Raw genomic sequence first — 23,560 nt, 5'->3', positions numbered from 1 at the left:
TTGAATTCTGTTGGCTTAACACTTCATCCTGCTTGTCTTCAGACACATTGTCTTTTCTCCCCCATGTTTGTGTGTGCATGTTTGTGTCGGGCCCACACATGTGTGAATGGAGGTCAGGAGTCAACTTCAGGTGGTGTTCCTCAGGACTGATCCACCTGCGTCTGCCTCTCAAGTGCTAGCTTCCTCCCCCAGGGCACTCTCCGGAGTGCAAGGTTCTCTGCTCTCTGCTTTCAGTTCTGAGTCTCCAGCTCCCTTTGCCCCTTTAAGCTTAAGGTGACCCATTGGCTGGTTTTGTCCTCACAATGACCAAAAACTGGCGAGAAGCATCTTAAGGGAGGAAGGACTTACTGTGGCTTATGATTCAAGGGTTAAGCACTCTTAAGCACTGGTCCAGTCTCCAGTCCCTAAGTTAACCCTTCTCCTCCCAAAAACAGGTGGTGGGCAACCAAGGATTCCTCATGCTGAGCTCTGACCTCCACATGAGTCCTGCATGGCAGTGGAGACTTATGTGGAGGGGACTCAATGTGACACGTTTCACAACCCTAGAACAAAGCCAGCCGGGCATGGGCCTCCGTGAGCGTTGATGGTTGCTAGGTGTAAGGCTTTTTGTATATTTTACTTTATGTTCCTCCTTTGGGAGAATGTCCTCTCTGTGGAGGTTAACAACTCCATGCTAACCAGAGACGGCATAAATACAGGAGGTGAGGGTGTGTCTAATGTCCTTAGCAACATTGTGAATGCTGTGACCTTCAGGACAGCCCTTAAGGCTGTGGGAAAGAACTCTTGGAGACATGAGTTCAAAATATATAAACAGATTTTCTCAACTATGCAAAATATAAGGATGCAATATGAATTATATGAGGGGGCTTTATGGACCTTAACAATAAAAACAGAGCTGCTCTATGAGTTAGAAAGATGTTAAGGAAAGAGATAAAGAGATTTTAAAGTGTTGTCTCAGGGCATGATCTCAGCCAGCTAAGTTTATTGTCTATGCTTACAAAGGCAGGCAAATCTCTGAATTCATTTGCAATGCTAATGTGTGTGTGTGTGTGTGTGTGTGTGTGTGTGTGTGTGTGTGTGTGTGTATACATATTTGCTATCTTTTTTCTAAGAGTCAAGGGGCTAAGGTCATGGAATGCTGATTAGACTAGAACTTGGAGTAAATTGCTGAGCTGATATGTAAATAAAAGACTGGACCTTGGTCTTGGAGGAGAGAAGTACCAGAGAGAACTGCTCGGGGAACAAATACAATTCTTTAAGAATTTTTCCTAACAGATTTCTGACTTTGGTCGGAAAACCCATGAGCTATCCAGAGAGGTTTTAAGATTTTTTTTTTTTCTAGTGGGAGAGAACTGTCTCTAGCAGGGAGTCTTGAACAGACTACAGAACTAAGAGCTAGCTACAGAGCTGTCTGGGGAGCTATCTCAGGCAGAATACAAAGTTGTCAGCTTGTACCCTGTGATTGTCTTCAAGTTGCTTCTTTTGCTGCTCCCAAACACTCCTTCCTCAGGACCCCGTCTTCAAGTCTCTGGCATACATGCACATGAGAACACACATCAACAGACACATAAGCATTCATGCACAAATATATACACATACACACACCACAACTTACACACACACCTCAGACATACACACATGGGGGGGGGGGAGATTTGTCCAGAAGCTACAGAAGTAGAAAGGAGCCTTTCAGCCGTGGCGGCCATCTTCCTGTTAACTCGCTAACATGAGGAACACAAAGGGAAAAAGGAGAGGCACTCGGTATATGTTCTCCAGGCCTTTTAGGAAACATGGAGTTGTTCCTTTGGCCACATACATGCTAACCTACAAGGAGGTGATATTGTAGACATCAAGGGAATAGGCACAGCTCAGGAAGGAATGCGGCGTAAGTGTTACCACGGGAAAACCGGAAGTCTACAGTGTCACCCAGCATGCCGTGGGCATCATTGTAAACAAGCAAGTTAAGGGCAGATTCTGGCCAAGAGGATCAGTGCGCAGACTGAGCACAGCAAGCACTGGAAGGGCAGAGACAGCTTCCTGAAGCGGTGAAGAAAGACCAGAAGAAAAAGGAAGCCAAGGAGAAGGCACATGGGTTCGGCTGAAGCGCCAGCCCGCGCCACCTCTGTGAGGACTAACAAAGTGAGAAGCTTACTTTGTGAGGACTAAAGGTTAAGAGCCCGAGCTGCTGGAGCCCATGCCATATGAATTCATGACCTAATGTACAAAAAGGAATAAAGGACCCGGACTGCAGAGTGTTTTTCTTAGGCTGGAAAGAAAAAAAAAAAAAAAAAAGAAGGAGGAGGAGGAGGAGCAGGAGGAGGAGAAGAAGAAGAAGTAGAAAGGACCGAGGACTTTGGTGGAGAAAAGAGTCTAAGACCATGATGTCTATCAGACAGACTTGATAGTGTTCTTAGAAATGTCTATTGTCTATGGGGCCTGTCATGTACAGACGAAGGCAGCCAGGACAGTGAGGAAACTCATCATCCCAAGGGTTCCTTCCATCTAGGCTTTGCCCAGAGTTCCCACCCCCAAGGTAGGCTGTGAATGACCAGCCACAGAAAGAAAGACTGATTCAGGTGGCAGCTAAGTTAGAGAATGACCTTCCAAAGCTCCCTTCTTTCTCGGAGAGGCAGCATGACGCCTCCAGACACTCCCAACCCTTCTTCCTGATGGCTGGCTTCCCAGCCTCCATTGGCTTTTACATGGCCCTGCTGGTTTTAATGGGTGGCTTTATTCTGAGTTCCTGTGTGGGCGTATGCATAGTCTCATAATGAAAATGTTTCAGTCAACGGTGCATCAAGTCTTCAATGGTAGTTCCCAGAGGTCGTATCTGCTGATGACGTGGGTACCTCTCAGTTTGTGTAAGGGCACCCTGTGATGGTAATGACAGAAGTTTCTAGATGATGTCTTTCTCAGGTGAGTCTCTTTGTTAAGGAAAATATACGACAGTATGTAGGTATCTTATCTCACACAGAGTAAGAAGTGTTGACGGGGAGTGGAAACTAACAACTATTTTTGGAAATATTCTTTGGTCATTCTTCCAACCTGCCCATAACTGTGTGAAGAGCTGACTACAACACTCATGTAACACGTCACAACTTGGGGAGAGGGTTTGGCCTTGTTCTTCCTCGAAACCTCTAGCTCCAAGAGACTGAAGTGCGCACCGAATGTCCCATGACCCAGTTCTAGAGGCAGCACAGAATCCTCCGACCTGGGAGATAGCCCCTAAAATACTTTCTTTCTCTCCTCCCTTCCTTTGTTTTTATTGTTGTTCTTTTGTTCTGTTTTTGAGACACAGTTTCTCTGTGTTTCTGTGTAGTCTTGGCTGTCCTGGAACTCACTCTGGAGACCAGGCTGGTCTGGAGCTCAGAGATCCACTTGTCTCTGCCTCCAAAGTGCTGGGATTAAGGCGGGTGCCATCACCTCCCATTTTAAATTCTTAAATGCATAAACGGTTGTTCTGTAGGAAGTCATGGGAAATCCTCCCTCTGTCCACAAGCAAATCTAGAGGTGTGCAGTGGTCTCCTGGGCCCTTGACTTCACTTCTGCTTTCTAATGTGTGGCACACCTGAGAACGTGCAGCTCACAAGTTGATGGGTGGGGCTCGGATGAGACCTGACCCTCAGGTGCACAGGGTGGACTTAGATGTCCAGTTCTCAGCTCTGGACGGGCCCAGAACTCAGGCAGCAGTTCACCTCATCACCTCAAGGGGGAGCGCCAAGGTTTCCACTTAGGAAATTATTGAAAGGTGGGACTCACTGGGTCTTAAAAAAGAAATTAAGTCCAACCCTATCACTGGCTACTCTCTGGTCCCAGCAGTGGCCGCCCTCCTGCGAGTCCCTGCCGTGACCTCTGCTCACACTCCCAACAACCACCCTCTGTGAGATAGAGGAGGAGGGAGAAGAGAGATGGGAAGAAGATGATCTACCTCTGGGTGGCTTTAAATAGCCACAGGTAGCTATGAATATTTTTTTAAGATTTATTTATTCATTTTATGTGAGTACACCGTAGCTGTCTTCAGACACGCCAGAAGAAGGGATCAGATCCCATTACAGATGGTTGTGAGCCACCATGTGGTTGCTGGGATTTGAACTCAGGACCTCTGGAAGAGCAGCCAGTGCTCTAACCACTGAACCATCTCTCCAGCCCAGCTATGAACATCTTATAAGGGACAGATTATTACAGGACAATTTGTCTTATCTAGGTAGGCAGTTTGTATCAATTGGCTCTGAGTTTATTGTGTGGATGGTTTGTGGAGTGAGAATTTATTGATATAAATCTGATTGATACATTACAAGCTTCTAGAGTTTTGATTTTGTGGGGCTAGTGAGAATTGTGACAATAACCACATGGGGTGGATGCAGGGAGTGTGAGCAGAGTTCTCAGCAGAGAGTAGCCAGCGATAGCGAGGGTTGGACTTAATTTCTTTTTTAATAGTTACCGATACACCTGGATATCAGCAAAGCCCAGGGAAGGGGACAGCTGTACACAGCTCCCTGATGACTGAAGCAAGCTCTGCGCCACCTGGTCCCTCTCCTGGAGCTGTCCCTGCAAGACTGAAGCCTGGATCCCTAAGCAGACACTGCCCCTTCCTCCGTGAGCCCCCAGCCTTGTAAATCTCTTACTTGTCCTGCCTGGCCAGCAGGTGTTTACATATGCCGTTGCTAAAACTAACTAACCTGGCCTTAATTACTTGGGGTTGTTGCTGCTGTTACAAGACCTCGATCCGTAGCTCAGGCTGGCCTCCCAGTCACAGCAATCCCAAGTGCTGGGGTCCCAGGTATGAGCCATGTTGTCTCACAAGAGGACGATGCTTAATGGTGGTGATAGTAACATTAAATAGTTAAGGGCTGTGGTAGTGTGAATGGAAATGCCCTCCCACCCACAACTCATATGCCTGAATGCTTGGACCCAGTTGGTTAACCGTTTGGAAAGAATTAGTAGGTGTGGCCTTGTTGAAGGGGGTGTGTCACTGGGAGCTTCTAAAACCATGCCCAGTGTGTCTCTCTGCTTCATTCTTTTGGATCAAGATGTGGGTTCTCAGCTGTTTCGGCCTCCATGCCTTTCCTCCACCACTAGGGACCCTAACCCTCTGAAACCACAAGCTCATCAAATCCTCCTGTGTACGTTGCTTTCGGTTTAGCTGAGTATTGAGTGTGTGCCATTTGTCCCAAGCGCTTGTCCTGGGGTGACAGAAGAGATTAGACGTCCTAGCTTTGGGGGCTGAGGTGAAACTTAGCGCTAGGATAGTCTGAGCAATGCAGCAAGAGAATAGTCAGGTGACAGCTGATGGCTTATTGTGGAATGAAAGAGAATGTGCTTAGAATTACTTTGATCAGGGGCTCAGTAGTTAAGAGCACTCACCGGCTGCTCTTCCAGGGGACCGGGATTTGATTCCCCACCCCAACTCTGTGGCTCACAACCATCTGTAACTCTAGTCTCACGGGATCTGGGATCCACTGCCCTCTTCTGGCCTCTTTGAGTCCAAGCATGTATGCGGTGGTGGCCATACAGGTAAACAATTATATACATAAGATCATAAGAATAGTTTTTTAAAGAAATAACTTAATAAGAGGCTGGAAGGATTGCCCAGTGGTTAGGAGTGCTTACTGCCTTCCAGAGGTCACAGTGTGGGTCCTAGCACCCACGCCAGATGGCTCCACACCTCCTTATAGCTCCAGATCCAGGGATCAGTGCCCTATTCTGGACTTCCTTTATCCTGTATAGACTGTACATGTATGGCACATACACACATGCTCACACACACACACACACACACACACACACACACACAGATGGATTTTGTTGCCTTCAGGTCCATAGGGCAGGCTTGCCGCCTCCTCATCCTAAAATGGAATGTCCCACAAGCTCAATGCCTTTCCAATACTATGTCCCTTGGTGTGTGCAGATGTCCATCTGGGCTGGTGTCCTTACCCTGTGGCAACTGGGAACACTGGTCACAGAGTTCTATCTGTGGCAGTACCGATGGGCAGGACAGGTTGACTTGTCAGTCCACAGCAGGTGAGGCAGGGAGAAAAAGCATGCACAGGCCAGGGTAGGTGTGTGCTGGAAGAGGGGGAAGTGGTTAGAATGCAGTGGGAAGTAAGAAGCAGCCCTGGTGCTGAGAACATGCCCACAAGACCGAGGGGAGGAACCTCCAAGAGTGGTAAGTCTGTGGGGCTGTGGCTTGGGGGTTACTCTCTGGCGTGTGGTGAGGTGGAACGGGCAGATGGGAAGGGAGAGGTGGGCACAGGATGCCCTTGGTTCCCAGCTGGAGATGGAGCCGTGTCAGAGAGGGACCTTGATGAGAGTGTTTGACGGGAACAGTGGGAGACCCTTGACCAGATTCCAGACAGGAGCACAAAGAAGAACTTGGATGGATACCCTGGGGACGCAGCTCAGGTGGCAGAATGTTCCATTGGCCTGTGTGGAGCCCTGAGTTCCACCCCCAGCACCTCATAAACCAGACTTGAGAAGTGGAGGCAGGAGGATGAGAAGCTCGTGGTTTTGTTAACCATAGTTATTTAAAATCCAGTCCAGGATGTGTGGGACCTGTCTCAACAGCAAAACAAACAAACAAACAGAAAACAAAGCCAGGGGATGAAGAAAAGGCTCACACACTGCTCTTGCACAGTACACAAGTTCGATTCCCAGCACCCATAATGACGGACAGCTCGCAACTGCCTATAACTCCAGCCACAGGGGATCTGAGTTCTCTGGCCTCCATGGGCACACGTACATAGTCAAAAGGAACGCTCAAAAGCAAAACATTTATCAGAAATTAATAAGGACAGGCACTCAGGAGGGGTTGGGATGGGGCGCAGAGAGGTAGGAGGAGGATTGTGATGGAAATACGTGTGACGTTCCCAAGGAGTTCATAAAAATAACAGCCAAGAAATCAAGAGCTGAAGTAGGGCAGAGTCAAGACGAGGAGCTGAGATGGGGGCATGCGGAGTAGCCTCTGACTTAGCTGCTGGGGCAAAGGGAAAGGGCCAGTGTCTGGGAGCCTGTGAGGATCTGCTGGCTCTCTGTGAACCTCTCGGCTTCTGCAGGGGAAGGTGAGCAGGCAGGGAGCCCAGAAGGAAGGAGAAAAGGAACCAAGAGTGGACTTCTGCAAATGTAAACAGCTGGAGAGCGAGTGGAGCCTAGTTCCTACTTCAGTGGAGGAAGCAGACTCCAGAGAACTCCCCAGAGCTGCGATAAGGTCAGCAAACCTGGGACCCCACCCCCACGGCACAGTGGTACCAGATGCTTTCTAAGATGACAGGAAAGCCGAAGGTCCCTCACAGCTTGCCTGAGACCCCTATTAATGAGACCTGACTTGTTTGCTGCAGGATTCTGAGGCGACAGACTATCATCTCGCTGGGGAAAAATAATATCAGTTCATTCCCAGGTCTGCCACAACACAGCCCCCCCTCCCTCCCGGCAATCCCAGGTCTGCCACCCCACAGTCCCCCGCAACCCCCAGGTCTTGAGTCCCCTAAATTTGAAATGCAGGCTCTCTTGCGGTCAGCTGGTTCCCAGCCTGGAGCTTTGAGCTGGCTTGTCACAGCATCTAAAGATAGGGTACCACACAGGAAACCAGATGCTATTGGCTAACTTCGAAAATAAAGATGCCCTCATAGAGAGGGAAGCACTTGCCTCTGGTGGAGTCTTCGTGGGACTGGGTGAGTGGCTGGCACTTCCTGCAGAAGTTCCTGTCCCATCTGCTCAGGTAGGTACCGAGAACTCCTCCCTCACATACCTGGGCATGAGATGAATCAGGCACAGCCACTCGGTTTCTGACGCTGACTGCCTTCTGTGTCTATTTTCCTGAAGATATTGCAGATAAGAAAGTAAAGGATCGGGGCTGGAGAGATGGCTCAGTGGTTAAGAGCACTGATTGCTCTTCCAGAGGTCCTGAGTTCAATTCCCAGCAACCACATGGTGGCTCACAACTATCTGAAGACAGCTGCAGTGTATTCATATACATGAGATAAATAAATCTTTAAAAAAAAAGAAAGTAAGTAAGTAAGTAAAAGATCTTTGGCATGCTCACAATTTGATGTGTTAGTAATTACATTTTAGGGATGTGAAGAAAGGTTTATGTTAGACGTAACCAAAAGGGGGGGTTGATATAAAATCACATCTGGGTAATTGGAAATATTGATGTTCTTAAAGATCACAATTCAGGCTGACAGTTAGACTTTTCAGTTCATGCCTCTAATCCCAGCACTTGGGAAGCTGAAGCAGGAGGATTACTACAATTACTACAATTATTACTCACTACCAGCCTAGACTATGTAGTGAGCTCTAGGCCAGTTTGGGCTTCTGTGTGAGACTACCTTAAACAAACACCACCAATCATTAAACTAGTGATGACGGTTTTCATTTCTCTTTAAAAGGAACACTTGCCTTCCGAGATCTATACATGAATGTTTATAGAAATGGAATAATCTAATTCAGCAATGAAAATAGGACATAGATGGAATATTAACTGGGAGCTGATAATTTCTGGAACTGAGCAGCAGGTGCCTGATGTTTCCATTGCTTTTTTTTTTTTTTTTTTTTTTTTTTTTTTTCTTGAGATAGGGTTTTTCTGTGTAGCTCTGGCTCTCCTGGAACTCCTTCTGTAGACCAAGCTTGTCTTGACCTCACAAAGATCACCTCCCTCTGCCTCCTGAGTGCTGGCCATTAAAGGTGTGCTCCCCTATTGCCTGGCTCCCCTGGTTTTATACAGGCTTGAGAATATAAAGAGAAGGGGCTGGGGAGATGGCTCAGTGGTTAAGAGAATATAAAGAAAAGGGTGTCATGCAGATATGGTTGCTTGCCTAGCATGCATGGGGCCCTGAGCCTGGGGTACAAGCCTCAGCATCTATAGTAAATTTAGACTTGGTGGCTCAAGTCTGTGGTCACAGCACCTGGGAAGTAAAGGCAGGAGGGTCAGAAGTGCGAGGTTTTTCTCAGTACACAGGAATTTTGAGGCCAGCCTGGACTTTATGAGATCCTGTCTCTAAAAACAATAATGATGATGACAACCATGATAAATGTTTGAAATGGTGTTAGTGTTTTTACTATAAATATAAATTTAGGTGGCAAAAAAAACAAAGAAAGGAGTGTTAGGCTGAATCTGCAAAGTTAGAGAGTTTTAAGGATTTCCCCCCTTTTAAATGCTTTTTTGGTACCATCTTCAGTTGTCATAATGAACATTTATTACATTTATAATAAACGTGGCACAAGCTCATTCTTCAGTTTCATAAATCCTCAGAACCATGTCCCAGACACTTGGGCACAGACATCTGAGCTACTAGGTATCGTGGTCTTTGAGAGGAAATTGTAAGAACAGGCCAGGGGGAGGTACACCTCTGCCTGATGTAGGTAGTCAGATCCCTTCTCAGAGCCCTGCAGCCTCATTCTGTGCCTGTGGGCTTATAACCAAGTGTGGAGCAAAGCTGGGAATTTGAGGGTTCTCCTGCCTTCTCTGTCCCCCCCCCCGCCCCCTCCCAGCTCTGTCCTTCCAAGTTCCCCCATTTTTTTTGTCCTAACTGGTTGAAATTGAGGTAGGAAAAATTCAGTCAAATGTGGAGACACTCGGACCATGAGAAACCACCCTGCTCAGGCCCATCAGAGGGGACCCAGAGCCGGCTGAGAGGAAACAAACCTGTGGTGGGGCCTGCTCTGTTGAGCCTTGGGCACCTCTGAGGGTCAGCAGGGTGGGGGCAGTGGCTGAACTGAAGTGGGGCTCTCCTGGACAAGAGAAATGGCCCCAGGAAGATGTTGGGTGACTTTTCCGGGAGAGACGAAAACCAAGTTATCCACTGAAGCTGGGACTCCTGGGGCAGGCAGAAAGGACCCCACACCCAAGTCTAGTTTGGAGAGCCAGTAAGTCTTTGGGGGTTACTTATAGGAAAGACCCTGGAGTTAGTCATAGCTCATCTCAGTGGGGTGCCCACTCGTGAGAGCTGTGTCCCTGGAGCTCCTTAGAAGCCTCCTGGGAGGGCTTCTTACAAGTTATCTGAATTCTGTGAGCCTCCTGTGAGCCTCCCTCCTTGGTCCTGAGGGAATATTGCTGAGACCCACAGCAGGAGGCCATGGGCCCCCTCTTACTCTCTGTCCTGTGCTTACCCTTGTTTCTATCAAAGGGTTCTGGAGCAGAAAATGCTCTCAGCCCAAATGCAGTCTGACTAGCCTGACCCTTCATACACCCCTGCTTTCTGGGAAGAAGAACCTACCCAGTGCCAATCTCTTTGAAATGTATCCTCCCTCCTTTCCTTCAGCTGACCCCATTGTACAGAGAGGGCCGGAGGATGGTGGGAGATATTGTTCAACCTGGGGACACGTCCTGACTCCAAGTCAGCTTCCTGCTTCTCCAGTGGCAGTAAGACTAGACTCCTGCCACTCTGAGGGTTAGAGTGTGGTATGAAAAGTCCCAAACACAGATTGGTCACCTTTGGTGCTTAAAACAATACGGACCAGGAAAGTGGGTCAAGGCGTCTGTTGCCAAGCTTGACCACCTGAGTTTGATCCCTGGGATATGCACAGGGGAAGGAGAGAACTGACTCCCTCAGGATGTACTCTGACCATGTGTTGTAGCATGTGCAGGTGTGCACACACACGCTTGTGCACGCACGCGCGCGCGCGCGCACACACACACACACACACACACACACAAATGATCAAGATGTACTCTGGCCACGCATTATAGCTAGTCCAAATATGTGCACACATACATATAAATAAGTGTAATTTGAGAAACAATGCCTGCCCACTACTTCAGGGAAAGTAAAGCTGACTTTAGAAATTGAAAACTGCTGCCTACTTTCAAAGGTTACTGAGGATCCCAAGCAAAGGCTGCAAGCTGGAGCCGGTCCAGTTCAAAACCAGCTCTAGTTCCTTCCCTCCCAAGCCAGCTGTGCAGGGGTGGTCTGGGGACTGAATGAGCTGCGGGAAGGGGGTCTCAGCTGTTGCAGAGCAGGGGGTGAGGGGATAGGGATGGGGATGGGGAAGGGGAGAAGGGGCCCAGGCCCTCACTGACTCTCATGAGCTTTCAGAAGCTGGGACCTTGTATGACTCAGTCCTTGCCTGCCAAGGAAAACCAAAGGAAGGCTGAGGCTTGTGACCGAATCTGCCTTTCCTCCCAGGGGCTCAGAATCTACAAACTGCCCTGCAGGAGGAACTCTCCCTGAACTCTGAATGGAGAGCTGCCCTTCAACCAACTCATTTGGTTATATTGTTTTGAGTTACAAGTCTTAATAGAAAAAAAACAAATCTGTATTGCTTTTCCTCTAATGCTTTTCCCGACGGTCATTGCTAAGCTAAACCTACTGATTGTGTGGCACAGTTCACTGACAGAGCTGAAAGAGCATCTCCCTGCCCCCCCGCAACCCCCCGCAACCCCCCCCACACCCCGGTTAACTAGGGCTTGAATCTGAGGTGTGGGCTGACGGCCAGACGTGTTGGAGACAGGCAGAAGCAGGAGGATTGCTGTGAATTTGAGGCCATCTTGGTCTGTCTTGGAAGCTCCAAGACACCAGCCTGGACAACATAAATAGAACCTGTCTCAAAAAAAAAAAAAAAAAAAAAAAAAAAAACAGAACAACAAAAAGTAAGCTTTTCTTTTTTTTTTTTAGCCAATTTTTTTTTTTTAAAAAAACGACTTTATTTTACAAAACAAAGATAAATGTACAGATTTTAAACATTTTTTTGCTTAAAATTATACATTTTTGTCAGTACTGTTTTTTTCAGATATTAAAATAATTTTTACATAAAACTCTGTGAATATATTTTTTAGTCAGTACTTGATTTTTTCAAGGGCTTGACAGTATGCATTGAAAACCTAATACTTAGAATGAGCGTAAAGTACATGCAAAACAAAACGCAACATGGAAATAGTCAAAGTCTTCTTGTTTTGTAAATATATATATTTTTTTGTTTTCTTTATTTCTTGGACTTCACACAGTCTGTGAGTTGTTTCTGGGGCAGTGCGAGCCTCTGGGGTTAGCATCCCACTATCAGTGACTGCATATTATGTCTGTTCTTTTGTGACTGGGTTATCTCACTCAGGATGACATTCTCTAGATGCAGCCATTTTCTTAAGAATTTGGTTAAGTCATTGTTTCTGGTGGCTGAGTAAGCTTTTCTTATACAAGACCTTGCAAACAACTTTTAAAACTCTCCTGTCAAAATCAATCAGATCTGACATCAGTGCACCATATGAAACATATAGAATGGGCATTTGGGTTTCCTCCAGCTCTCTGGGGTGAGGTCTGTGGCTCTCCTGTCCCCTCTTCTGCTCTGTGGCTCTCCTGTCCCCTCTTCTGCTCCTCCGTCGGCTTGGCTCTCCGTAAACTAAGCTGTCCCAAAATCTCCCAAACAGAGAGGCTCCTCCCCAGCCCCCCCACCCCTCTTGTCTGTTCTTTTGGGTACATTCCTTTGCATCCTCTCTACTTGACACCAGGGAACCCCAAGCTCAGCCTCTCTAAGCCCACCCCACCTCATTCCCTGCCACCTCCCTGTGTTTGCAAGCTTCCTCCCACCTTTAAAAGTGACTTTTAAGATATTTATTTATTATTTTATATGCATTGATTTTTTTTTTTTTTTTTTTTTTTTTTTTTGTCTGCATGTCTGTCTGTGTGAGGGTTTCAGTTTCCCTGAGACTGGAGTCATAGACAGTTGTGAGCTTCCATACGGGTGCTGGGACTTGAACCCAGGTCCTCTGGAAGTGTTAGCATTTAGTGTTCTTAATTGCTGAGCCATCTCTTCAACCCTAAAAGTGACTTCTTATGACACCCATTTATGCCCCTCCTTCAGTCCTAAAGAAGACAGATACCGAGGCCCAGGCCTGAGGAGTCATTTAACCTTCCCTAGAGTCTGTAGTGAACATTTACAGTGCTGCTTCTGTGTTTCTTTCTCGTCTACTACTGTACTCTGGGAGTAGGATGACAATCAGATGCTTCTTGCAGCACAGAATCTTCCCCCACAGAGGTCAAAGAGAAAGGAAGCCCTCCCTTTACCAGTTCAGTAAACCAGAGTGCGTTATCCTTGACAGTCTACTAGGAAACTTCGAGACAGCGATCCTTCCTCCTTTCCCATGGCCCAACAGACACACTCAAATGCATCCCTGTCCTTAAAGTGATTGTCAACTGATCATGAACCAAGAGGATCTGACAGTGTATACATACATATGTGTATGCATGCATGCGTGTGTGTGCATGTGAGCATATGTGGATGTGGGGGAAGAGATCTGCTCTCCTGAAATCACCACTGGAAGCTCTCCTGTGTCCCTTGCCACTTAGCTAGTCCCCCGCTGGCACCAAGCCTGGCATCTCACAGCAGCGGTAAAAACAGAGATGGGACAGCACCAGCAGCAGAGGTGGGGGAACCGGTACCCCACAGAGTCCTCCCCCTCACCTGAACCCACATACCTAGCCAGACCAGCAGCTGAGGCAGTGGAAGCCATTCCCCCTCCCTGACCAGAGATCTCTGTGTGGGACCTCCTGGAACACATTCCCAAATATGTGCACATGTATATGTGTGCATAGGTGCATGAATATATGTATGTGTGCATGTGTGTATGAACATGTGTGCATGTGCATGAGCGTGTGTGCATGTCATTGTGTGTGTGTCTGTGTGTGTTTGTGTAAAGCCAATGTCCAGTGCCCTTCTCAGTCATATCTACCTTGTCTCTTCAGACAGGATGTCTCCTTTTTACCTAGAACTCATCCATTTGGTTAGGCCGACTGGCCAAGGATCCTTCTGTCACTATTTCCCCACTGCTGGGGTTATAAATGCATCACACTTAACTTCTGATATTTTTGGTTGGGAGCCTCGGTTGTGTTCCACTAGGTACCTAGAGGCAGGAGGTAACTTGGAGCAGAGCTCTGAAAATTCCTGCATCCCTACAGAGATGGAAGATGTGCTCACATTTCCAAGCCACAGTGCCCAGGTCCTGGAGAAAGTCATTGCCTACAAGACACAGTGGACCAAAGGCCCAGCAGGTTTCAAAAGGACTCACACAAATTCAGAGAGTAATTACTTACAAACTTTCTGAAGTAACAGTTTTAAGAGTAAAGGGGACTGGAGAGAAAGGGCCTTCTCTTGTTTTCAACAAGCTGAATTTAGCCTCTTGGTCTTAATTTTTAATTGTACTTAAACATATGGCTGGCTTTGCTGGGTCCCTGCAAACTCCACCATAGTCAGCAGAGTAATAATTCTTGAGAGGCAAGAAGGAAACATGGCTCAGCATGACTTAGTTATCCTATACTGGTGCAAGCATCAGGAGTCTGACCCTGAGTAGTTTATTGTAAGCATATTTGAGTACAGTATGATTTGGGGGGGAACCCTGGTAACAATTACTTCAACCCCTTTGTATAGTAAATCTTAAAGCATGACATCGAAACTCTTTTACAAAGTACATGTGACTTCTTCCATAAAGATGGCTTCTGTAGCTCAAGGACTTGGGACCTGGCACTACAAAGTCCATGTGACACCTCACATAAGAATGGGATCCACTGGCTGAGAAACAAAGCTAAAGGTCAGGGAGGAAGAGTCTGGAGGATTCGCGTGAAGCCTGGCTGTACAGATAGCACCAGGTCACCAGGCTACTGACGACATCCACTCCCAACCTTCCGGGTGGAAATGGGTACCCATCGGTTCCTTTGAAGAGATACACGTGGGCGTCACATCCCTGGTTCCCTCGTGCTATCTACGGTCAGGAGGAGGACCTCCTTCTACGTGACTTGTTTAGACGAGTGGGCTTGGTGACTCATATCTTTAATCGCAGTTCTCAGGAGGACTGAGGGGGATTGCAGTGAGTTTGAGGCTAACCTAGGCTAAATAAAAAATTCTGGGTTAGTGATGAGTGATGGTGTGAGAAGACCTCCTCTCAATTCCAAAAATTCCTACAGCTATTAGAATCTATTGCTAAAAAGTCCATCTGTTTCTCTGTTACTTAAAATAATAATAATAAAACATTTGCTTGTTCACAGTATATTTGGATAGAAATAAACAAACACCACAAAGTGCTTTAAAGAGGAAAAGGGAGGAAGGGTGTCAAACCTCAAATGATGGTGTGCTTTAAAAAGGAGGCAACGCCTTTACCCACAGGGAGGGTCCCACAGGGAGGGTTTGGGCTTCCCTTAGCATTTATTGTTTTTTGGCTTGGTGATGCACCTTTGGTCTGGGCTAAACCTTGCTGGGCAAAACTGTCATGCTGCTTTATGTGAGTTCGTAGCTATAGGAACAGAGGCCAGCTAACTTGCACAGGAAACAAGGTGGAAATTGTAAGATAGATGGATAGATGATAGGTAGGTAGATAGATAGATAGACAGATATATGATAGATAGATGATAGATAGATAGATAGACAGACAGACAGACAGATAGATATATAATAGATGATAGGTAGGTAGATAGATAATAGATAGATAGATAGATAGATAGATGATAGATAGATAGATAGATAGATAGATGATAGATAGATAGATGATAGATAGATAGATAGATTGATAGATAGATAGATAGATAGATAGATAGATAGATAGATAGATAGATAATAGATAGAACTGTGAGAGACTGGAGACAAAGCTCTGTCAGTAAAGTGCTTGCAATGCTTGGGGACCAGAGCTCAGTCCTCAGAACTAACTAAAGGCTGCGTTAGGGACTCAGGAGAAGGAAAACCTACAGGAGACACTATGTCTAGAAATCAGTAAGCAGAATCTGGAGCCCAAAGAGAGGGGGAAACATCATGGAAAGGATGCCAGCAAGAAAAGAACATAGCCATCTTAGGAAAAGGGAAGTAAAGAAACAGGAAGCTGGCTGGAAGTTGTGGGTAAGGGTGCCCCTTCCCGCGTACAGGGACCGAGACAAGTAAAGGAACGAGCCCAATAAAAGGAAGTGGCCAGAGGAAGTGGACCAGGATAGGCAGTGAGAGAGGAGGGAGTTTTATAAAGTGGGTCACGCAGGAGTCATTTCTGTTTGGATTTAGAACAAGTGTTTCTCAACCTTCCTGATGCTGCAACCCTTAAATACAGTTCCTCCTGTCGTGGTGACCCCAACCATAAAACTACTTCATAACTGTAATCTTGTGACTGTTACAAATCATAATGTACCTGTGTGTGTTTTCTGATGGTCTTAGATGACCCCTGCGAAAGGGTTGTGACCCACAGGTTGAGAACCACCGGTGTAGCACATTCCAATCTCTGCTTCTTGGATTAACTCAGATGCCCCAGCTGAGTCTCAGTGAAACCACAAGCTAATGCCGGAGAATGGAGTCCTGAGGGCAGCTTATGGAGATTTGTGGGAGTTTTCAGTGGATATGGTTGGGTGGGGGTAGGGAGGGTATTTATGCACATATTTTTGCATGCATGTATGTGTGTGTGCAGGTACATCTGTGCACACATGTATGTGCTTGCATGTGGAGATCAGAGGTCAACCTTATGTCACTCCTCAGCTGTTCTCCCCTTGTTTTTAGACTGTCTCTCAATGACATCTGTGGCTTACGATTCAGTTGCCCGGCCAGTGAGCCTCAGGGATGTGTCTCCCCAAGGCTGGGGTTGCAAGCATGACCTGCCACACTTGTCTTTTTCTCCCATGTGGTTCTGGATATCTTCATGTTTTCACAGCAGGCATTTCCCTGACTGGCCCCAGGACATTTGTGTACTCAACTGAGTAATGTAATGCCCAGCCCCAGAGGTTGGCTGATGGTATATTCATTGATGCTAATTCAAACACGCCCCCAGGTATGCTTCCCAGAACCCTCCTAGGAGTGAAAGCCAGCTGAGAGATTCCTTGTCAGATTTTTGCCCGCCCTTTTCTAGCATCCTCTGCTTCCAAGGAATGCCAGCATTGGCCATGTGTCTGATCTCAGACCGCCTTGCTATGTAGCCCAGGCTGGCCTCAAACTAAAGATTACCCTGGAGTCCTGGCTCTCCTCTGTCTACTGCCAGGAAGGAAGCCCTTTCTATAGGTTCATTCCCCAATCTAAATATCTCAGAGAACCCAGACATAAAGGCTTGCTCAGGTTAGACCAGAAAGTTTGTTTGCTGGGTTTATCGGGTTTATCAGATGACTGAGAGGGAGCGTTCTTTGCTGACTTGAGGTTTCCAAATCTAGTGGACTCCTAGTACTCTGGAGCTCATCGATGACACTGAGTTCAACCAGACACAGCATGACAGAACCTTCTGGGTAGATAAATGAGATTCATATACCCTGTGTCACTCTGACTCACGAAGCTGAGGCAGTGTGGTTTCTCAGCATTGGGCTAGAAGATTCAGCAGAAATTTCTGGCACAGGTGTCTGTCTATTTACCATTAGCCATGGCCAGCTGGCACAGGTGTCTGTCTGTCCACCGTTAGCCATGACCAGCTGGCACAGGTGTCTGTCTGTCCACCATTAGCCATGGCCAGCTGGCACAGGTGTCTGTCTGTCCACCATTAGCCATGGCCAGCTGGTACAGGTGTCTGTCTGTCCACCATTAGCCATGGCCAGCTGGCACAGGTGTCTGTCCATCCACCATTAGCCATGGCCAGCTGGCACAGGTGTCTGTCTGTCCACCATTAGCCATGGCCAGCTGGTACAGGTGTCTGTCTGTCCACCATTAGCCATGGCCAGCTGGCACAGGTGTCTGTCCATCCACCATTAGCCATGACCAGCTGGCACAGGTGTCTGTCTGTCCACCAGTAGCTCTGGCCAGTGTGATAGGCGAGAGTGTGTGTTGAGACTACAAAGAATCTTTGCTGGCTGTGAAGCCACAGTGAGCCCCTACTGATACCCCACATCATAAATTTATCTGACCCTGTAAGGTCTGACATTTGCTCACTCATTCATTCAGCATACTAGATGGTTATAGAGCTGTCCGGGCCTGTAGTCACAGGAAACGTGCGTGCCCCATGTAGTTCTCCAGGGAGGGGATATCACTTTCTCAGAACTGTGGTTGTATTGATCTTTATTTTATTAAAATTCATGGGCTTTTTTTTCTTCTTGATTTTTAAAATTGGAAAATCCATCAGTTAAAACAGTTTCTAAATGGAGAATAATTACATGGTTAAGAAAAGAACCCAAGCAAATATAGTGAAAACTAAATCTTTTCCAGACCCTTTGGTCTCCAGAATTGCCCTCCGGGAACTGTTGCTCCCAGGAATTCACACACACACACACACACACACACACACACACACCACAACCTTTTGGAAATGCAACCCAAATAGAAGCATTCTGTGTCCGTGGGACCTCACATGGTCCTCGTGGTTTTGTCTTGGGGCAGCGTCTAGTGTTCTGTCATTCAGGTCTGTCAGGACTGCTCAGAGCTCGATAAAGGGCATCATACTCTCCCCCACTTTCAAAATAAGCAGAAAAAGATACATTTCTTACATCAGTGGAAAAAAATACCATCTTTACCATGCCAAATTTCCACAATGCTCGAGGTTCGGTAAAACAAGAGTGCCTCCGGCTGTCAGACAGTCAGAAGGTCTCTGCGAGTGTCTGCTGTAACACACTGGAACAGGCTCTCTCTTTAGAATAGCTTGTGCTCAATCATGAGACTGAACTTGGGACTTGCAGAGAGACCCCGCCAGCCCAAAGGCTCTTAGCTCATCCTCTGGCCAGAGGGGTCCATCCTCTGAGTCCACAGAAGCTGTTGAACTGGAAGGCAGATCCCAGGTCAAAGAGTTTTAGCTGGCTTTGACCTCCTTTTGGGGGGTCAGCACTGCTAACTTTTTACACTGAAAGAAGGAGGAAGAATGTGTCTGTCCTGGGGTCCCCCTCTTATGACCTCCACAGGTCATATCACCACATGGGACGTCTTTCCATACCTAGAACAATAACCCTCTCTACACAACAGGCCTCTTAGGTAAGCAACAATTCTTGCTTGCTCCTCCGTCAACTATAGTGACCTATATGTGGTATACGAAATACCACATTTTAGGGGGTATTTATTTGTTTACTCATTTATTTGTGAGACCAAGTCTCAAATATCCCAAATTGGACTGAAGCTTGCTATGCAGCCAAGGATGAGGTGACCTCGAACTCTGGTTCTCCCGTCTTCAGTTCCCGAGGGCTGGGATTACACACGTATACTAACATGCCTAGTTCATGGGATGCCGAGGTCTGACCCCAAGGCTTTGTGCTCCCTACACAGGTGCTCACACCATGGCTACACCCTCAGCCCCGAAGTGACACCTGTTGGGTCCAGAGAGTGCTGTGGTCCAGCAGTCTGGTACTGATCAGCTTAAATGCTGCTAAGACTGTAGCATAAAGTTCTCCTCAGAGAAAAAGCCTGAAGCAAAGGACTGCCTCTTCCTGCAGCCTGGACCCCATCACAGCCCAAGGCGGTCCAGAGGACACAGCCTCAGCCCGGTCCACCAGGACAGAGGCGGGCTGGCTGGTTAACGTGAGAATTCACAGACAGGCCATTCAGGAAGAAGCCATGACTGGGTGGGTGGGCTGTGGTGAGACAATTGTGAGCAGGGTGCACTGGGTGTGGAAACTCCCTCAGTTAAAAACCATGAGCTTTGCTTTCCGTTTCAGTGGGGAAGGAGGCAATGGCAGCCAGGAAGTGCACTCTGAGATAACTTGAGATTTCTGAAGGGTCTGTCTGTGGTTTCAAGAGGCAGAGAAGGTCCAGAGGAGCAGTATAGAGTGACCGACCAGCACATCCTCGCTGGGAAGTGAGGGGAAGGGGACAGGTGTTATTACCCAACATGCGGAGAAATGTCCTCTTTTCCAATTCTTGCCCCTAAGAAAACAGGAGAGAGATAAGAGATAGGCTGGGGTTGGAAATATTCCATTAGATGAGCCACCCAAACCAAGAGCAGCGGGCTGGCTGAGGCCATCCTCTGCCTGACCTCAGCTGACACTTCTGTGGATGCAGAGCCCACGTTACAACAATGATTCCTCTTCACCTAGAGCTGCAAGATGACCAACCCAGCGCGATTGGGTTGGCGAAGTTTTCCACACAGAATTAACCCTGGCAAAACCCCGGGTACCATGAGACAAGAGTGTGGAAGGACGCTGGTTATTGTCTTCATACCAGTGACCAAATACCAAACAAGAAGCAACTAAGGGAGGAAGAGGTTATAGCTTTTTCTATAATAGACCGGGCTGAGGCTGTCTGCTCTGGACCACCTCAGGCTGTGATGGAGTGCAGGCCGCAGGACAAACACAGACCGTCTTCGCCTCAGGCCGCAGGGCCTTTTTCTCTGAGCATCTCTGCTGTTTGTTAGTAGTGCTCAAGCTGGTCAATAAGCTGGTCACAGCTGGTGTGTCCTTCCTCCCCAAAAGGAGGGGGCTTGCCGACCAGTGGGATCATTCTGGTAGCCGGTGTGATGTGGTGTGAAGTCCTGGCGGGCGTGTGAGGCACCTGTAAGTGGGAAAGTTCACTGTCCCCTTTTCTAGCAGGGTTGGGACCCTAACCTATGCCATGGCTTCAGCCACATCTAGAATATTTTGTTTTTGTCTCTGTCTTTTTGTTTTTCCGAGGCAGGGTTTTGTTGTGGAGCCCTCGCTTTCCTGGACCTCGTTCTGTAGACCAGGCTGGCCTCAGACTCAGAAATCTGCCAGCCTTTGCCTCCCAAGTGCTGAGACGAAAGGCGTGAACCACCAGTCCCCTGACGATAGTGGGGCTCTCTATTCCTTATTAACTCAGTATTTAAAATCCCTCATATGAGGCTGGAAAGATGGCTCAGGAGTTTAGAGCATTTGCTGCTGCTCTTCCAGAGGTCAAGGGTTCAATTCCCAGCACCTACATGGTGGCTCTCAACCATCTGTTTCAGGGGTTCCAACACCTTCTTCTGGTCTGGGCACCAGGCACACACATGGTGCATATAAGACATGCACACATATAGATATAAATCCTTATAAGAAATTATAGATTAGGGCTGGAGACATGGCTCAGTGGTTAGAGCACTGACTGTTCTTCCAGAGGTCCTGAGTTCAAATCCCAGCAACCACATGGTGGCTCCCAACCATCTGTAATGGGATCTGATGCCCTCGTCTGTTGTGTCTGAGGACAGCTACAGTGTACTTATCCATAATAAAGAAATCTTTTTTAAAAAATTATGGATTAAACCCCTCGAAGATGTGCTGAGATATGCATTCTCGTGGGGACTCTAAATTCCATCAAAGAGTTGCAGAGACGCAAGCACTACTCTCGAAGAGGACTTTGTCAGGGTGGCCCATAACCACCTATAAGTCCAACCCCAGGGGATCCATTGTCCCTTTTAGGACTCAACAAACACCTGTTCTTTATGTGCCTTCCCACACACAAGCACACATGCACATAATGCTAAATAAAATTATATTGTTTTTAAAAAAAGGAACCAGCATAGTGTGGGCACACGTCTTTGACCCGACCCCAGCATTCAGGAGGCAGAGACAGACAGTTCCCCATGAGTTGCAGGTCAACAGGGTCTACCTATTTAGCTCCAAGCAAGCCAGGGTTGCATAGGGAGACCCTGTTGCAAATATAAAAATAAGCAAATAAATGTTTTAAAAGATAGGATGAGTGAACACAAACTCTAGCTCAGGTTGCTAATCTGTTCAGTGCTTTTTCCTGCTTGCTACATACAGCCAGGGAGAACCTCGATCCTCTAAGGCTCACACAGTCACGTTTCTCCTTCTGCTCCAGGACCTCACTATGCCCACCTTCTCCCCCGAATTAGATCTAGAGAACTTTGAGTACGATGATTCCGCTGAGGCCTGTTATTTGGGCGACATTGTGGCCTTTGGGACCATCTTCCTGTCCATTTTCTACTCCCTTGTCTTCACGTTCGGTCTGGTGGGAAATCTGTTGGTGGTCCTCGCCCTCACCAACAGCCGGAAGCCCAAGAGCATCACTGACATCTACCTCCTGAACCTGGCCTTGAGCGACCTGCTCTTTGTGGCCACTTTGCCCTTCTGGACTCACTACGTCATCAGCCACGAGGGCCTCCACAATGCCATGTGCAAGCTTACCACTGCTTTCTTCTTCATCGGCTTCTTCGGGGGCATATTCTTCATCACCGTCATCAGCATCGACCGGTACCTCGCCATCGTCCTGGCCGCCAACTCCATGAACAACCGGACCGTGCAGCATGGCGTCACCATCAGTCTGGGCGTCTGGGCGGCGGCCATCTTAGTGGCATCACCCCAGTTCATGTTCACAAAGAGAAAGGACAACGAATGTCTGGGTGACTACCCCGAGGTCCTGCAGGAGATCTGGCCCGTGCTCCGCAACTCGGAAATCAACATCCTGGGCTTCACCCTGCCCCTGCTCATCATGAGCTTTTGCTACTTCCGCATCATCCAGACACTGTTTTCCTGCAAGAATCGTAAGAAGGCCAGAGCAATCAAACTCATCCTCCTGGTGGTCGTTGTCTTCTTCCTCTTCTGGACTCCTTACAACATCATGATTTTCCTGGAGACCCTCAAATTCTACAACTTCTTCCCTAGTTGTGACCTGAGGAGGGACCTGAGGTTGGCCCTCAGTGTGACGGAGACAGTGGCATTCAGCCACTGTTGCCTCAACCCCTTTATCTACGCCTTTGCTGGGGAAAAGTTCAGAAGGTACCTGAGACACCTGTACAGGAAGTGCCTGGCCGTCCTCTGCGGTCATTCTGTCCACGTCAGCTTCCCGCCGCCCGAGTCCCAGAGGAGCAGGCAGGACAGCATTCTGAGTAGCTTTACTCACTATACAAGTGAGGGAGAGGGGTCTCTCCTGCTCTGAGGGGTCTTCCCGACCCTAACTCCACTAAGAACCCAGAGTTCTTGCATCTGACTCTGTGTAGTGAAAATAGATTCCCCCCACTGGTCCCCCTGCGGGTAATGTACAAGAAATATGGACCAGATGCCCGCAAATCAACCAACCCCACAGTGTTTTTGAGAAATTTATGATCAAAGTATGAAAACCACAAGTATCTTTTACTACAAATGTTAGACATTGGAGCTTATCGGTGATAATAAAAAAAAAAATTCTAACCAGATTAGTGAAATTATGAAGGGGTTGGTGCTTGCTGCTTGCAAGATCTTGTGGTAATGGGTGACTAAGTCCTCAAACTGAGTGGGAACCAAGGTTTGGATCCAATGTCCCCTCTCTGAACTCCAGATCATTCATACTGACAGATTATCCAGACTTTATCATCAGAGAAGGACCTCACATCTCCCCCACCCCTCTGATTTCCTAAGGATGTCAACTGTGCTTGGTGCCTGTCCCTTGACTAGGTGGTGTTATTGAAACAAAATGGATGCCTAAGATGTCGTTGGAATCTCAAGGTCAGAGGTTGAGTGACACATATCTCTAAGAAGTCGGAGGGTGGGAGCTGCTCTGATGAGACAGAGCAAGAACGGCTCATCTGCCTTACCGTGGAGCTCACGCAGGGTCTCCCTCAGTGACTAGCAGTGTCTCCTGCCAGCTTCTTCATTAAGCCTCCATTGAGAATTTCCTGAACTCTCCAAGGGTTACATCCCTCGGCATCAAATGCAATCTTAAGGGCCTGGCCTCCAAGAGTAGGAGGTGGGATGCAGTTCTAAGAAGAGACTCCAAGCTGACTCCTCATTCCCAAGGGACTCCGCCCACACTGTCCGTCAGCTCCCTTCCATTTGTCTTCACC

General features: G+C 47.6%; 1 protein-coding gene across 1 annotated transcript; it reads left to right on the top strand.

The window, feature by feature from the left end:
- Positions 1-21,603: 21,603 nt before the first annotated feature.
- On the top strand, positions 21,604-22,677 carry CX3CR1 (C-X3-C motif chemokine receptor 1; the record flags this gene model as incomplete). The annotated part of the gene is made up of 1 exon (XM_080934554.1): positions 21,604-22,677. The coding sequence occupies exon 1, from the start codon at positions 21,610-21,612 to the stop codon at positions 22,675-22,677; it is 1,068 nt and encodes a 355-aa protein (XP_080790680.1). The 5' UTR covers positions 21,604-21,609.
- Positions 22,678-23,560: the final 883 nt, after the last annotated feature.

The sequence above is a fragment of the Micromys minutus genome (genome assembly GCF_963924665.1).
Source record: "Micromys minutus genome assembly, chromosome: 21".
Lineage (NCBI taxonomy): Eukaryota > Metazoa > Chordata > Mammalia > Rodentia > Muridae > Micromys > Micromys minutus.
The sequence above is the reverse complement of the archived record's forward strand: the minus strand, read 5'-3'. Positions and strand labels throughout refer to the sequence as shown.